This window comes from Babylonia areolata, chromosome 26 (assembly GCF_041734735.1).
Source record: "Babylonia areolata isolate BAREFJ2019XMU chromosome 26, ASM4173473v1, whole genome shotgun sequence".
Taxonomy (NCBI): domain Eukaryota; kingdom Metazoa; phylum Mollusca; class Gastropoda; order Neogastropoda; family Buccinidae; genus Babylonia; species Babylonia areolata.
In genome coordinates this window covers 27,997,357-28,014,856 of record NC_134901.1, presented here as the reverse complement: position 1 = coordinate 28,014,856, position 17,500 = coordinate 27,997,357, and the positions used below count along the sequence as shown (strand labels likewise).

At 42.1% G+C, this 17,500-nt stretch overlaps 1 protein-coding gene across 1 annotated transcript in view; it reads left to right on the top strand.

The window, feature by feature from the left end:
* Window positions 1–11,357: 11,357 nt before the first annotated feature.
* Window positions 11,358–17,500, top strand: part of LOC143300578 (uncharacterized) — a 181,965-nt gene continuing 175,822 nt past the window's right edge. Inside the window, 4 exon segments of the mRNA XM_076614349.1 lie at window positions 11,358–11,558; window positions 14,954–15,018; window positions 15,768–16,603; window positions 16,605–17,500. The exon segment at window positions 16,605–17,500 is cut by the window's right edge and continues 278 nt beyond it. Coding sequence (XP_076470464.1) covers window positions 15,006–15,018; window positions 15,768–16,603; window positions 16,605–17,500 — 1,745 coding nt within the window. The 5' untranslated portion in view covers window positions 11,358–11,558; window positions 14,954–15,005.

The following is a 17,500-nucleotide window of genomic DNA, read 5'->3' as shown; positions in this document are numbered from 1 at the left end:
ATAAATGTAAATTATCATCATTACTATTATCATTATTATCATGTCACAGTTTTTCTTTCATGTAAAGCGCCCTCAGCTCTCAGAGACAAAGGGCGCTATACAGATGTACATCATCATTATCATTATTATTATTACTACTACTACTATTATTATGTCACAGATCCAAAAACAAATGCGCAGACATCCAAAAATAAAAATTCAGTGCGCATACGGCGTGTCAGTCATGGCGCCGACGCCCCCTCCAACACCCCCACCCCTCAACACCCCCCTTCCGCCCTCTTCTTGTCCTCGACCTCTCATTCACCTTTAAACATGTTCAACCCCCACCCCTACTCCACCTCTCTCCAACTTTCGCCTACTTCTCCTCCACCCCCACCCCCCACCCCCCAAATCCCTATAGCCCACCCCCACTCCCCACTTCCTCAACTCACGCTGCTGTCTGGCCGGGAAAAAAAAAAAAAAAGCAAAATTAAATTATGAACACTTGTCTGGGTCACTATGTCTCGGAAAATAGGATTTTTATTACTGCAATTATTATTTGTTGTTGTTGTTAAAGACGTAGGTCGCAAACGTTTTTTTTCCCCCCAAGCATAACAAATTCAGATGTGTGTGTTATGTTTTCAAACAGTGGGTGTCGCCCACAATTTTTTGCAAGGGTTCTTTGTTCGATCCACTGCAACCACCATACAGCCGGCCATCTCACGTTTTGGGCTCACAGGGATTTTTTTAAATTTATTTATTTATTTTTTTAAAGATGTTTGTCATACAGGATATTCATGGATCATGCGCACAGTGGTTGGTCCTTTTGTGTGCAACGCGGCGTGCACCTCCAGCATCAACATGTCTCCCACACCAGTGTGAAGGACCAGGTGTGTTTGGTTTAAAACATTTTTTAGATATCAAGAAACAAGGTGAAATACAGCGTTCAACTGAGAAAACTTGAGCAACAACAAACCTGAGCTTATATCGGGCTTGTTTATGTGTAACAAGCGATACACAAACGCAATGGCGAAAATACACACAAGAAATTTGAAGTGCAAGACAAAACTAAACAAGAAAAACAACAACAAAAGCAGGTGTGTTTGTGCAGACCTCAGGCATGATAGATAACTGTGGCGTTGTGCGTGGAGCAAAGATAGGTAAAACGCTCAATGAATATCCAGTAACACGATGTTGCAAAATGTTACATTACAAAACATTACATTGCACGGAATTACATCATAGGTAAAGCGCTCGACGAATATCCAGTTACACTTTGTTTCAAAATATTACATTACATAACATTACGTTACACGGTATTGCATTACATTATCAAGAAGGAAGGTGACAGAATGGTTAAGACGCTTATCTGCTAGTACAATGTCCCCGAGGGTCCGAGTTCGAATCCCTGTCTCGCCCTTTCTCCCACGTTTGACTGGAAAATCAAATTGAGCGTCTAATCATTCGGGTGGGACAATAAACCGAGGTCCCGTGTGCAGCACGCACTTGGCGGGCGCACTGAAAAAAGATTCCATGACGATTGATAAGTGTTGTCCTCTGGCAACATTCTTTAGAAGAAATCCACTCAGAAAAGTACGCAAATATATATGGCTACACACACACACACACGCACACACACATACACACACACGGGCACCACTCCATCCTGCTGCTTAAAAGAAAACAGTCACCTTGTAATAAATCTAGAAATTAAAGAAATCCCGAAGATGATATAAACAAGACAAAAGCAATGACGGATATCGCGAATCGAATATCATGACCATGTGCTCAAAGTCTTAGAGGCTTCAGCTTCAGTTATTTCGTGATCAGTGGTCAGCATATCACATATTGGCGTGAGCATACACTTGGGCCAACAGCAAAGCGAGAGATGTATGATCAATGGTTTATCCATTGCATTGGGAAGTCATTTAGAGCTTAGTCTGTTGTGAAGGACTATTACTCTCAAACTAGGGGGCAAAATTGCACTGGCTCTTAATACTTAAGCCTTGGGGGCTGGTTAGCCTTTGGGAACCATCCCAAGGCCGATGTCTAAAAACCCTCCTGACCGAGAGTGTGGTAATGTAACTTGGGCAAGACGCTCTCCACTATAATCCATTTTTACTCCATTCTAGCCCAGATTGTCGGGACAGCAGTTGACTCATCTGCTGTTCTGGTGGTTATCACGCATGCATACAATAACTGACATTTTTGAAGTGGGTCAGATGAGCATGACCATACACCGAGAACGCCAGAACGAACATTAAGACTGAAATGTTCAGGACTGTCATCCTTCTCTAACTGCTTTACGCGCAAGATTTGTAATGCTGCGAATCCAAGAATATATTCTTCACGGAATCCAGCCATTTGGAAACACACACACAGACACAGACACACACACACACACACACACACACACATAAAAAAAAAAGAGTTTAAAAAACCGGATACTGATTCGCGTCATTACCAAAGATTCAGCGAGTCAGAAAATATACAATAGGCGCCCAGATCGGAAAAGGCTCAAACTCGAATTCCTGGAATATTAGGAACTGCTAAATTTAATATGATTACATTGAGACTTACACGCCTACCCGCACAATCACCCCCCCACACTTAGCATTTCACATAACATGACAACCCCCTACCTCCACACTTCTTCAAAGACCCCTGTTTTACATTGGGCATGTCGACTTCCATTTAAACGGTGTATCCAGGGAATGTATTTCATGGAAAAGGAGATAAATTACAACTTTGCAGTTAAGTGGTGGGTCAACTTTTTCAGAATTCCAGCTGGTGCGTGTCTCAGCCGTTGATGAACGTGGGGAAAACAGAAAAAAAAGAAAGAAAAGAAGAAGAAGAAGAAGGAGAAGAAAAAAGCCCATTTGGCATCACGCAGGTTGTTTCAACCAACGTAAAACCGGATGCACCCAAACGTTCTCATGGTCCAGCCGAGTGACGTCATGTTTTCTTTTTTTCGGTTCCTCTGTGTGTGTGTGTGTGTGTGTGTGTGTGTGTGTGTCTGCGCGCACGCGCATCGTTTCTGCTTGAAACATTCACCATATCTGGTTCTTGCCATTTTTTCCTTTCATGGTAACATTGAAACAATATAAAAAGTAAAAAGGGCTTATTAGTTTTTTCCCCCCCTGAACCACAATGCCATCCTATCCCCATTTTTTTTGTTGTTTCTTATCCCGGCTGTCACGTTATTTCGCCGCAGACACCTATAGTATTTCCCCCGATAGTATAATGCACCAACAGAAAATTACACACAACGAGTCAGTTCGAAAGAGAACTGCAGTTGTACACGATTTTGTTTGTATGGAAACCATTGAAGAATAAACGTACCTGTTGGTCATACATAACTCATATTCAAGACCGAAACAGGTTACGTTATTCTGGAAATGATGCTTTGTGGTGTTGTCTTTGGCTAACAAGACTGTCAGTCTGATAGTCTAAAGGCCTGGACAAGAATTTAGTGAAATCTTTACTGCAAAATGGCGTAAAAGAAAGAAAGAAAAGTACTTCAATGTCAGTTCCACAGAGATCTTAAGATCAAATAAAATCACAGTGAGGTACTTAATGATGTGTTTTATTTTCCGTTAATGGTGTTAAGGCTATTTACACAACCAAAAGTCTAACATTTCCAAGATGTTGGTAACTTACCGGTTTAAGACCAGGCAATGAAGGTGATAAAGGATGTTAAAAAAATAAATAAAAAATTAAAAGAAAGAAAAATAGTGTCGAGCTGTGCTGTGAAACGTTGTGTTGGGTCGTGTAATTGTGAGTTGCGTGTACTAGCTGTGTGTTTTGTTTCAAAATATACTGGTGTTGTCGTTTATCTTATCAATGTGGACACCTAAAGATTTGCATTTTTTGTAGCCCTGTTTATTTATTCATTGATTTATCTATTTGTTAGATTTATTCATTTATTTATGTAACTATTCATTTCATCTATCTACTTATTTTGGCTTTTACCCTTGCAGCCCATTCGATGACCCCCCTCCCCTCACCCCCACCCCACACCCCCTCGCCCCCCCCAAAAAAAACCACCACCACCAAAACAACAACAACAACAAACAAACAACAACAACACCCCACCCCCCACCACCACCAAAAAAAAAACAACCCCCCCAAAAAAAACAACAACAAAAAACAAAAACAAAACAACAAAAAAACCAAACAAACAAACAAAACAAAAACAACAACAAACAACAACAACCCCCCCCCCAAAAAAAAAAACAACAAACAAACAAACAAACACCAAACCAAAACCAAAAACAAAAACACACACATACAAACAAACAAGTAAAAAATCCAGATGCACAAACAAATGTTTTTAATGTTAAATCGAGGTCTCGAGGTCTGTCTTATTTATAAAGAAGATGCACAAACAAACGTTTTTAATGTTAAATCGACGTCTGTCTTATTTATAAACAATATGTGTGTGTGTGTGTGTGTGTGTGTGTGTGTGTGTGTGTGTGTGCGCGCCCCATACCTGGCAGCTAGAGCTGTCTCCTCAGTGACAATGAAGGCAGGCGGCAGGACAGCTGGGAAACACTCAGATCAACCCGCTCACGATCAGTAACAGAGGGCTGTGTGGCGTCAGGAACCAAGCGTGGCGGGTAGAACATGATATATATGTATTATGTCTTTTGATATGCATATAGAGAGAGATAGACAGATATCTACATCGGCCTACACAGCATTCACATCCATGCTATTTTGCATACCGTGACACTGATTGGTCCTTCGTCCAATTCAGGGACATGCAGACTCAGCGTGTCCATGTCAGGGATCCATTACGTAAATGATAGAAGTAATAGTAGCAGTTTTTGCAGCAGCAGTAGTAGTACCAGCAGCAGCAGTAGTAGTAGTAGTACTACCAGCAGTAGCAGTATTTGTATTTGTATTTCTTTTTGTCACAACAGATTTCTCTGTGTGAAATTCGGGCTGCTCTCCCCAGGGAGAGCGTGTCGCTCCACTTCAGCACCACCCATTTTTTTGTATTTTTTTCCTGCGTGCAGTTTTATTTGTTTTTGCTATCCTGCAGTAGCAGTGATAGTAGTAGTAACATGATAATGATGGTGATTATAATGACAGTAGCAGCAGCAGCAGTAGCAGTAGTAGTAGTAGTAGTAGTGGTAGTAGTGGTAAGTTTCTGTTTCGAGGAGTTGTCTAAATGAGCTGACTGATCCATATTTGCTACGCCATAATTATATGCTTTGAAAAAACCCAAAGAAGTATTTACTCGTTTGTTTATTTTGTTTAAATTATTTCATTTCATTTTACGTAAATATTTGAAACAAACCTTGTGTAGGCTATCACGGCCCGACAAGCGTTTTATGCGAAGGTTAAAAGATGACTCATATGGCAAACTTGCCAAGCAGCCCAGTCAGGTCAGCAAGCTCCTTGCTTTGCCAGCAATAATTTTGTTCTCCTCGAAGATTGGCCCGCAGTCTCAAGATTTGTTTTGATTATTTAAGTGTTAGGCTGGAAGGGGGTGGGGGTGGAAATCATTTGCTGCATGGACGATCTGCTGATGAAGATTCAGTCCTATTCGTCAAAATGAGGTTATGTCAACAAGTTTTTATTCCCCCTCTCTCCTCCTTCTTTTCCTTCTCCCGCGTCTCCCCTCCTCCTTCTCATAAGTGTTTGTTCCCTCTTCTTCTGCTTGTAGTAGTAGTAGTAGTAGTAGTAGTAGTAGGGACTGGCTTTTGGCCTTAGGCCTCGCGGCCTGTTTGTGTCCCCTCATTATTTTCAACTTATTTAAGTCTGATTGCAAGCCTATCTTATAAAATAACATTATATTCAATCTACACTAAAGAAAAGGTCTTTCAATTGAGGGTCTTCATGTAGGAGGGGTTTTTTTTTGTTTGTTTGTTTGTTTTAAAAGCTGTTGATATCTGGTGCATATTTTGTGTTAGTAGGCAGCGCATTCCGCGGTTGCCGACCTGGATAGAAGTGACTAATTATGACAGTGTACTGCGCACACAAATAGTACGGTGGCCCAGTGGAAACGTGACCGCCTGGGAAGCGAGAGAATCTGAGCGCACGGGATCCAATCCCCACACTCACTAGTATTTTCTCCCCCCCCCCTCCTGCTAGACCTTGAGTGGTGGTCTGGACGCCAGTCATTTGAATGAGACGAAAAACCTTAGGTCTCGTGTGGAGCATGCACTGAGCGCACGTAAAAGAACCCATCGGCAGTATTTTCTCCCCCCTCCTGCTAGACCTTGAGTGGTGGTCTGGACGCCAGCCATTTGAATGAGACGACAAACCGAGGTCCCGTGTGGAGCATGCACTGAGCGCACGTAAAAGAGCCCATGGCAACAAAAGGGTTGTCCCCGGCAACATTCTGAAAACAATTTGCTTTGACAGGTAAACAAATACATGTATATCTGTATAAAGAATGATAAAGTCCAAGTCCAGATGTCTTTGTTTTCCATTAATTTGAGTGGAAGAGGCGTCAAGAAGTTTTGGTTTAACATTTAACCTTGAAAACTGATTTGCGTTTGGAGTGGGGAAGTGGTTTTATGAATATCATTAACTTAAGTTCAAGTTGGTCACAAGTTGCATTGTTCCTCCAAAATTAACAGGAGATTGGTATGCACAGCACTATCTATGTATCTATCTGTGTATCTATGTATCTGTCTCTCTCTCTATTTCATTTTAATAAATAAATAAATCGATAAATGCATGAATATATAAATATATATACATGTACATAACACTAATGTATACATATATATAGATATGTATATATATACATATATATATATGTATTATGTAATTACACACACACACACACACACACACACACATATGTATATATATATATACACAGCGAGAGAGAGAGAGAGAGAGAGAGAGAGAGAGAGAGAGAGGGATCATATGGATATAGACACACACACACACACACACACACACACACACACACACACACATATATATATATATATATATATATATATATATATATAAGCAACAGTAGTCTGTTAGTAGTCTGTTCATGTCTTCAAAACTTGTAATTAAGATTCAGCAAATTTTCGCAGGAGTTCAGTGTCTTAAGCTGGGGGTGCAGAAATCAAAGGCTTCACGGGTGGTTAAATAGCATTCAACATGAGTAAAAATGACAACCAAGCAAGACTGGGCAGGTCAAGGAATCTCTCTCTCTCTCTCTCTCTCTCTCTCTCTATATATATATATATATATATATATATATATATCTGCAATGCTAACTGATGCCTTCAGAGATGGCGATGTTGGAATCGGCCTAAAGTACCGAACAGATGGCAAGCTGTTTAACCTCAGAAGACTTCAAGCAAAAACGAAGGTCATGACAGACATCATCAGAGACTTTTTGTTTGCTGATGATTGTGCCCTCAACGCTGGATCTGAAGCTGACATGCAACTCAGTGTCGACAAGTTTGCCACTGCCAGCAGGAACTTCGGCCTTACCATCAGCACGAGGAAAACTGAAGTTCTCCATCAGCCAGCCCCAGGGAAACCCTACGTTGAGCCCAACATCACAGTCAACGGTCAGAGACTCAGTGCGGTGGAGCGGTTCACATACCTTGGCAGCACACTGTCACGAAATGCGACCTATCGACGATGAAGTGAACGTCAGGATTGCAAGAGCAAGCGCAACTTTTGGCAGACTCAGTGCAAATGTCTGGAACAGAAGAGGCATTAGTCTTGAGACCAAGCTAAAGGTCTACAGAGCAGTAGTTCTCCCCACACTACTGTACGCCTGCGAAACTTGGACAGTGTACCAACGACATGCCAAGAAGCTGAACCACTTCCACACAACATGCCTCAGGAAGCTACTGAACATCAAGTGGCAAGACAGGACCCCAAACACAGAGGTGCTCGCAAAAGCCACCCTTCCCAGCATCTTCACCATCCTGATGCAGTCCCAGCTTCGCTGGGCTGAACACGTGGCGTGCATGCCAGACCATCGGCTGCCCAAAAGGCTCTTCTATGGCGAGCTGCAACAAGGGAAGAGATCACATGGAGGTCAGAAGAAGCGCTTCAGAGATACTCTGAAAGTCTCTCTTAAAGCGTTTGATATCAACCCTGACTCCTGGGAGGAATCTGCAGTGGACCGTGACAAATGGCGCGCTGCTGTGCACAAAGGCGCCAAGTTGTGCGAGGCCAACAGGACTGCAGCAGCTGTTCAGAAGAGGCAGGCCAGAAAGTCACGGGCAAACAAGCTCCCTGACAATGATATGCCTGTCTTTGTCTGCCCCAACTGTCAGCGAACATTTCGTGCGCAGATTGGACTGTTCAGCCATCTGCGCATTCACAGATAGATTCATGAGCATCCTCCCCCCCCCACCCCACCACCACCCTCCCCCCATCCCCCAGCTGGATGACAACGATGGTCATCATCGATCTCGATGGACACACCACCATATATATATATATATATATATATATATATATATATATATATATCAGACATGAGGTTCATGATGACCATGACCTACTTGTACATGAATCTTCATCTATACCTCTTTTTTGAACAGCGGGAGGCGACAGACACGTAGGTGTATATATATATATATATATATATATATCGTGTCTCTCTTTACCTCACGACTGAGGGCCATGTTTTGACAGCCAGCGCGTTGCACGTGGCTTTGTTGGTTTGTTTGTTTAGCCATTTCCCTCCTGCAGGCAATCGACCCAGCGGCGTCGGTCCAATCGCTAAACAAATCTTTCAATGCTCGAGTGATCTGCTGCTGTGTGCATAATCAAAACTCGGCACGACCGGCTTTTAATTTTTTTTTCTTATTTCTTTCTTTCTTGCTTGCTTGTGTGTGTTGGCAGTATGAGAAGAACAGCTCTGTCAGAAAAACAAAACAAAAAACAAACAAACAAAAAAGCACCCAGACCAATGGAACTTTGCGCTGAAAACTTTACTTTAAAATATTGTTTCTTATTTCGTTCCTTTTTAATTTCTATTTTTCGGCGTTCGTGCGTTCGAGCTTGTTTGAAACAACAACCACACATTAACAATTAACTATGAAAATTAGAAGAAGAAAAGCATGGGCGGTATCCACATTCCTTCCCCTCTACTCATCGGTGTGGCTGGCAGAGTGAACGTTCACGTTCCCATCTCACTTCCCATCTGGAGAGGAAAAATTGTGGATCTTTTCCAAAGCATGAACATCGCCCTAACACACACACACACACACACACACACACCGTACTCATGCACGTACGCGCGCACGCGGACACACAAACACACACACACGCACTGAGACATATAGGACCATAATGTCCATTAGGATGATTCTCACGATAGTACACACACACCCACACACACACACACACACACACACACACACACACACACACATACACGCGCGCGCGCCCCGTTTAACTACGCGTTTTTTTTTTTCCATTCTGTGCCCGGGGCAAAACTTTCCAGTGGAGGTGAGTTCCCTTCAAATCAAAAAACAGTTTTAAGCATGAATTCATCATATATGTCGCTTCAACTGCATGCAGAAATACAATCGAAAATCTGCAATGTCGCGCGAGCCGCGGCAGACATACACACAAACACGCACGCACAAGCCTCACACGCACATGCAAACGGAATCACAGACACATAGGCACAGACACACGCACACACTCAGTGACACGCACGCACGCGCGCGCGCACGCGTGTGCATGGGTGGTGCGTGAAGCTGTTGTTGTTTGACATTGTCCTAACGCCTTGATCTTGCTGGGCAAGTCTTCAGTCAAATATTCGGTGTAAAACTATTAGCATTTGTGGAACCTGATAAATACTAGCTGGCGTGCGTGTGCTGATGTGCTGCTGAAAGATTCTTCTCCGCCTCCCCCCTCCCTCCCCGTCACGACACACACAAAAAAAGGAAAGAAAAAAGAAGCAAAAAACAAAACAACAAAGTAGCAGCAGCAACAACAACAACAAAGAGAGCAAAAAAACAAACAAAAAAAAAACAAAACAAAAAAACGCAAAAAAAACCCACAAAAAACCAACAACAACAACAACCCAACAACAAAAAAAAAACAACACGACAACAACAAAACAAATCAAAGAACGCAAAAACAACTGAACAAAAACAACAAAAAGAAAAAAAAAAAGAAAAAAAAAAAAGACACCAACCAAAAAAAACAAAACTGTACCCCATCCCAAATTACAAGTTCTTCAGCCACGAAGAAAATTTCTTTGTTAACCTATTTTAATTTAAAAAAAAAAAAAAAATCTTATCGTCTCTTAATTGATTCACTTCTCACTTTTCAGTGCCGACCGTTCCGATGATCAAGTCACAGTGCTGTCCACACTTGTTCTTTGTGTGTGACGGGTGCAATAGCCGAGTGGTTAAAGCGTTGGACTGTCAATCTGAGGGTCCCGGGTTCGAATCACGGTGCCGGCGCCTGGTAGGTAAAGGGTGGAGATTTTTTACGATCTCCCAGGTCAACATATGTGCAGACCTGCTAGTGCCTGAACCCCCTTCGTGTGTATATGCAAGCAGAAGATCAAATACGCACGTTAAAGATCCTGTAATCCATGTCAGCGTTCGGTGGGTTATGGAAACAAGAACATACCCAGCATGCACACCCCCGAAAACGGAGTATGGCTGCCTACATGGCGGGGTAAAAACGGTCATACACGTAACAGCCCACTCGTGCACATACGAGTGAACGCAGAAGAAGAAGAAGAAGTTCTTTGTGTGTGCGTGGTCTTTCTCTTAAAATGATATTTGCACAAATGTTTAGTGGCTGACACAGCACAAGTATATTACAATTCACTGCACTACAAGAACGGATGAAAATATGAAATATTCGACGACAAAAATAATTATTGTCCTCTGTCACCACTGTGTGTGTGGCGGGACATTTAACAAATTTCCTCTCCTTCCGCAAGTGTTGACGAGTGCCTTTAGTATACTAGAATGCCACTCACAGGACACACAGACGAGACGAAAAGACACACTGTAACTTCGGGATACTTAGTACAATCGGTATATTTGATACGATTGTTAACACGAAGGGCGACGAGACTCTGTTTATTCTTTGTGAAGGGAAGCAACTTTCCGATTGTGGACACTTTTTGGCAGTGTGCTAGTTACTTCCCTTTAACAGGTGCAAGGGAGGCCTTAGTGTGTTCATCCAGGGAAACTATTTTATGCTTAAGTTTTAGTAGTTTCGCCATTAGGGTTTCAATATTTTTCACTGGATGATTTTTAAATCACAAAATGATTGGAATGGTAGGCTTACTTTTCGAATTTTTTGCGATATTGTAAAACTGATTGTAGTGTGAAAAACTCTGATAACTCCCTTTTAAAGTCGTCTGTACTGATTTCCCTTTGATAAATGGCAACTGATTCTGCATTTGGTTTTGCTGCTTGAGCTGTCTCAGAGGCCTTTTTTTTTTAATCAAAGAAAAGTATGCAGGCCCCGAACTTTGCATGTGTTTTCGAGAGCCTGTATTCTTATTGATTTAGATGCATAACATAGTTTCAATTGTGCACCCACAGAAAGTGAGAAAATGTTGTGGTATTCGCAGTTTTCGTTTTGATTCCAGCTTCATCAGCCATCATCATCAGGTCAAGAATCAATTTCATACGTTAAGTGCTATAAAGTCGATTTGGTGTAGGGATATTTAATCTGTCAGAGCGACATTCTGAATATGGCTGTGGGTCTTTGTGTGACAATTGAAGGAAGATACTATAGTATACTGTGCCAACCAGTATTGGGTTTGAGTGATCTGTCCGTAAGTTTAAATTTTATGTCGCATTTAGCCATGAGTAAAGCACAGTTTGATATCAATCATACTGACATTGCAAACAAAGAAAATCCAAAGTCCGATTACACCTTCAGAATAGACACCGTGACCACTTACATATTTATACAGATGGCTCACTCCTAGACAATGGCCAAGCAGGTTCAGCTTTCATAAAACCAAAACTGAAAACTGAACGATCATACCATATTGGTAAAGATCGGTCAATATTCACAGCTGAACTTATCACTGTTCTTATGGCTTTAAATTATGTTCTTGATCATCCAGTTTGCCTTCTACAAGTCTTATTTTGTGTTGATTTAGAGTCTGTATTATTTGCTTTAAGCTCATCAAATTGTAATAACAAGTCCAAAATGATAATAGAAATAAGTCACATTGTACATCTTTTGAATTTGAGAGGAACACATATAACTTTTTGTTGGGTTCCTTCTCACCTTGGTCTCCTATATAATGAATGGGCTGACAGGGCTGCAAGAAAAGGTGCAAAACACCAACAGGGAAGCACAGATCTTTGTCTGTACAAGAGGGGTACCGCTTACTAGAAAAAGCATCATCGAGCAAAGTCAGGGAAGTATACCAGCAAAATGGCAAAGTTTTAAATAAAAGTATAAATAATATTCAACAACCGGAATCTATCAATCAGTCAAATACATTCAGTAATTTATTCAGATTAAGGCAAATTCAGGCATTATCAAACAGGATAAAGCTGTATGCTTTTATAACAAAGTTCAGCAGAGATGTTAAATGCATATGTGGAGAATCTATTTCTAGCAAACACATACTCTTTGAATGTCAGAGTCTGAAATCGTTTTTACCAAACTTCTCGGAAAATCCTTTTGAATGTATTTTTGACAATTTCAAGATGATATCTGCTATTGCAGAAGGTTTGCTGCATTGTCCAATTGGACATTTGTAAAAGTTGTTACAGTTCTTTGATGTTAGCGTTTCCTTCTATATTGTGCCTGTGTGTCCCCTTTTAATGTTTTATTTTTTCCAGTGCTCTGTATCTTTCCCCACCACACACACACATGCGCGCACACACGCGCACACACACACACACACACACCATTCTTCACCCTCTGCCCAATACCGCTCCCTCCACCACGCCCCGCCCTCCACCCCCTTACCCCCCACACCTCCCCACCCCCGCTTTTTTTTTCCTGTCTAATATCACTTAAAGTGGAAGACGTTAAACTGAAGACTCCTACTACTACACACGGGCACAGACACACACACGCGCCAGACACACACACACACACACACACAGAGTCACACACACAAGTTTGAATTTTATCTTTTAAATATAAGGTTGTAGTTGAACATTTTTTTTAGGATTTGTAAGATAAAATATACTTTTTCATCAGTTGTTTCTCCATTTCACCATGATTATGGAAACATTTTGTCATATGAACAGTGTCATTTAGAACCACATTTTAAATTGAAAATTTTTTTTTAATGAAATTAAAGTGAAGGCTGTTTACTGTTTTAAGTGATTAAATATCCAGCACCTTTTTTTTTCTTTTTGTCATTATAGACAATTTTCATTCAAGAGCATGACTGAAACATGTGGAAATAGAGATTTAGAGACATGCATGCATTTGTATATATATCAGAAAGAGACATGATATATGGATGTGCACAGGAAGCAACCACCTGACAGCATGAAATGGAGTGATTCTTGAGAATGTGAAAATTCCAGGAACAGGCAGTAAGTCCACAGAATGCCCTTGTGGATAACAATTTCATCCATGCAGCTTTGTCATTGTTGAATGTTTATCAGAATTTGAAGTGCACTTTGAAGTTTCATGGAAATGAGCTTTTATGATATGATTCATGATCAGGATCTATACATGCAAGGGCCAGTACTGGCCATCTGCTGACTGCTTCTCTGGATGCAGCTCAGTGGTCCCTGCATTCCAGCCTGGTCCTATTCACTTGCCGTTCTTACAGAAAAATGAATTTTTAAAGACTTATGCTCCACAGTTCTGGATTGTTCTTCTTCTGTTTATCAGTCTGGTAGTCCCTATAATTTTGTTGGTTTAGATCTTCTGCTGGCGTTTTTTGCAGGTGTCAGGAACTTTTCTGGTTGTAAAGCTAGAATTTGTCCATTCAAAAGCAGGTACAGGGTAGTTGGGTGAAATACTGTTTTGGTTCTCTGAGTTTGCAGCTGACCTTCTTCAGTTCTGGCAGATATATTTAGTAATGAGGCCAGCCCACATTTTCAGATCAGTCACAAGCTGCACATCCAGATAGAGGTTTTGCTGAACATGTTTGAAAACTACCCGTACTCTGTTCAGATGGTAGATACTGGACAGCTTACTCATGCTGGACATTGGGTGCATTAAAAAAGATATAAAAATCCTTCATTGTTCATAGCACATTCCCCAGTCTTTCACACATTCTCCAGTGAGGTGATGTTGTCCTGGAAGGAGCAGATTTCAAAAGAGGTGAACATAGATCTGCAAAGAGGGATGCTGTGGACCTTTCAGACTGAAGTTGGAAGTTGAAGCTCAGGAAGAGAAAAGGAAAAAGAACAGTGCCTTGGGGGAAACCTATGATTCAGAGCTGAAAGTAAAAAAAAAAAAAAAAAAAAAAATCTTACCAAGATTGAAGAGGTTTTAATTGTGTTACTGATGTAATACTATGATGTAGTAATAAACCTTTGCATTGCCAGTTTACATTGACAGTGATGTCTGCTTATCTACCCAAATTGTAATTCTTGATTCCATTTGATTGTTTTTTATAAGATTTTTTTTGTTTTGTTTTTGTAAATGCAGTCGCAACATTTTCTCATCCCCCCACTTCTTCTTTCCCTCTACCTCTCTATCCTTCTATGCTGTAAATACACTTGCTCATACAGCACACTCACACATGTGTGTATGTTTATTCATGTATACGTATGCAAGTAGTGGGAAACACACACACACACACACACACATGCACACACACACACACACACACACACACACACACACACACACACACACACACACACACATATACATATATGAGACATATTAGTAGTTTTAGAGTAATATATACACTGTCTGCTGATAAATCATTAGATGATTATAATACCATAAAAGAACAATAATTATGTTATGCTTGTTCATGGGTAATGTGCATGTGGGAGTACATAAATGCATGCACATGGTATTTGGGATATTTCCTTTAGTTTTTTTGTTTGTTTCTGTTCAGTTCACTTTTCAGGAAAGTGAGATTTGAACTGGGAAGGAACTGTGGAGTCACCATGGAATCAGAGGGTATGTGTACGTGAATGCACACATGCATACTGCTTTAAATATTATAGCAGCATGTTTGAATTGTCCCATTTGATTTACTTACTCAATGTATTTTGCATACTGATGACTTGTTGAATAGTTTTGTATTGGAGAAGAAAATGTTATTGTTGATTAGAGGATTATGAGGAAGATTTATTATTGAGTCAGCAGATTTACTTTTATGGTTCAAAAGCAGTCATTCATTAAAAAAAAAAGAAAGAAAGAAATTAAGACCTTTATCGAAGAGAGGATTTTGAGAACAGGTGAGTCAGTGTATTACTTTCTTTGTAACTGTTGATTTTTTTTATTACTTTAAAAAAATTTTTTTAGATAATATATATGTATATTAAGTATATTATTTATTAAAAACAGAGAAAGAAATAACCAATCTCATATATTGTGCAGTTCATTTCAATAATTCTCAGTGGCTATTACTCTTCCTCACAGTCTTTTCATCCAGCTGTTTAGCTGAGAATAGTGTGAGATCAGTTATTTCTTTTCTTGTGTTTGGCAATATCAGGAAACATAATCATCTCTCTCTCTCTCTCTCTCTCTCTCTCTCTCTCTATATATATATATATATATAGTGTGAGTGTGTCTGTGTGTGTGTATGTATGTGTGTGTGTTATTTTTATTTTCTTATATTATTTTTTCAGTTTTTGACTGTGAATCATGAGCTGTAAGTGACTGTGACAGCAGTGTGTTGGCAGTGCGATCCTGTTGTGTTTCAGACTGCATGATGGAGATACCTGAGGGCATGTTGGACATACACATTTGTGGCTTGTGCAAAGCAGAGTTCCACAGTGTGGACCAGTTCGTGCAGCACAAGAAACAGTGCCCGGCTCTGGCCAAACTGATTGCCAGCATGCAAGACAAGAAAAAAGAGCAGTCACATCGCCACCAGCCAGTGCAGCAGCCAAACACGGAGGACTCCCCCTCACTGAGCTTTCAGATGTACAAGCAAGCACATTTACACCCTGAAGAGAACTCCACGAGTCTGCTTTCACAGCCCTCGCCAGTGCAGGTGAGGTTAGACCCCATGTCAGAACAGCTGCAGCACACACCATCACAGGCAGCACTTTCTCAACAGCTGACCACAGCAGATACACAGCAGACACTTCTGGAGTCGCAGCACCAGGAGAGTGTCAGGAAACAGGTCACCAGCATGCAGCAGCAGATAAGTACCACTGCGGCCTCACGCATGATACAGTCAGGGACCAGCACTGTCAGCACAGACTTCACTGAAATCACAAAGAGGGAAGAAACCGGGGGCATATCCATCCAGGAACAAAGTGGTTTCATGCAAGGTGGCCGGGGCAGACGGATCATTCTGAACAGTCAGTCGATTCACACCGTCTCCTCTTCTTCACTGGACATGGACCAAGTTGGTGATATCTCCAGTCTGACAGAAGTGCCTCTGGGGATTGATGAACTGACTCTGACCGACGTGGACATCCCCAAGGCCCAGCTGAATGCATTGCTGAACCAAGTGGATAAATCTTCAAAAGGTGCTCTGGATCCCTGCTCAGCACCGGAAAATGCTGCAGCCCCACCACACCATTTTGGTGCAGCACGGGCCTGACCGACAGGCAGACCAAACCTCCCTTCTGCAGGCGGTCAATGAAACTATCGCCCGCACCGACCTCAAAGTGCAGTCTCAACAGATAATGCTGAATCTGGCTGCAGCCAAATCACGGCTCAAAGAGGATCAGGAAGCAGGTGAAGGGGAAGTCATTGACTACCAGTTTGATCAGCATCTGGACAAATTTGTGCTGGGTCAGTCCCAGTCTCAGCAACCGGTGCCAGCTGCTGACAGTCAGACATGCATGCAGCACATTGAGGAGAGCTTGGAAATCCCCACCACTGCTGGTGTTACAATTGGTAATCAAGACCTCGTCTCCACCCTTACACTGCCTGTTTCTGACAATGCCATCTTCAGATCAGCGTCTCAGGAGACCGTCAGTGTTGAGGATGGGGTGATGTTGAACACAGAGCCAGTCGGTCACCTGGACGAACCTCACCTGGAGAGAGGCATGCTGGAACTTCCCGAGGACTCTGTCTTTGAGCAGGATCTCAGAGTGCTGACAGAGCGCACTCTCCACCACAGTTTCACCAGCAGTGGGATGGCTGGGACTGGAAGTGCTGAGCGCCGCCGGAGACACACTCTCGCCGACACCGGCATGTCAGCCTCGCTGCTGTCCAGCCCCTCCCCCCAAAAACGCCCCCAGAGGGTGCCACCACCGCCGCCCCCTGAGCATGACGCTGCCCACCACCAACAGCAGCTGCAGCAGCTGCAGGACAAGTGGGGGCACAAGCTGTCAGAAATGGCGGCCGAGCTGTCGGCCGATCACCCTCCAGACCCTGTCCTCTCCAGAGATATGGTCGAAGCCACAGCCACTCTCCAGGACCTGGCAGCAGAGGCGTCAGAACTGGCGGAGAGCCTGCCTGACAACCTGGCCACCAG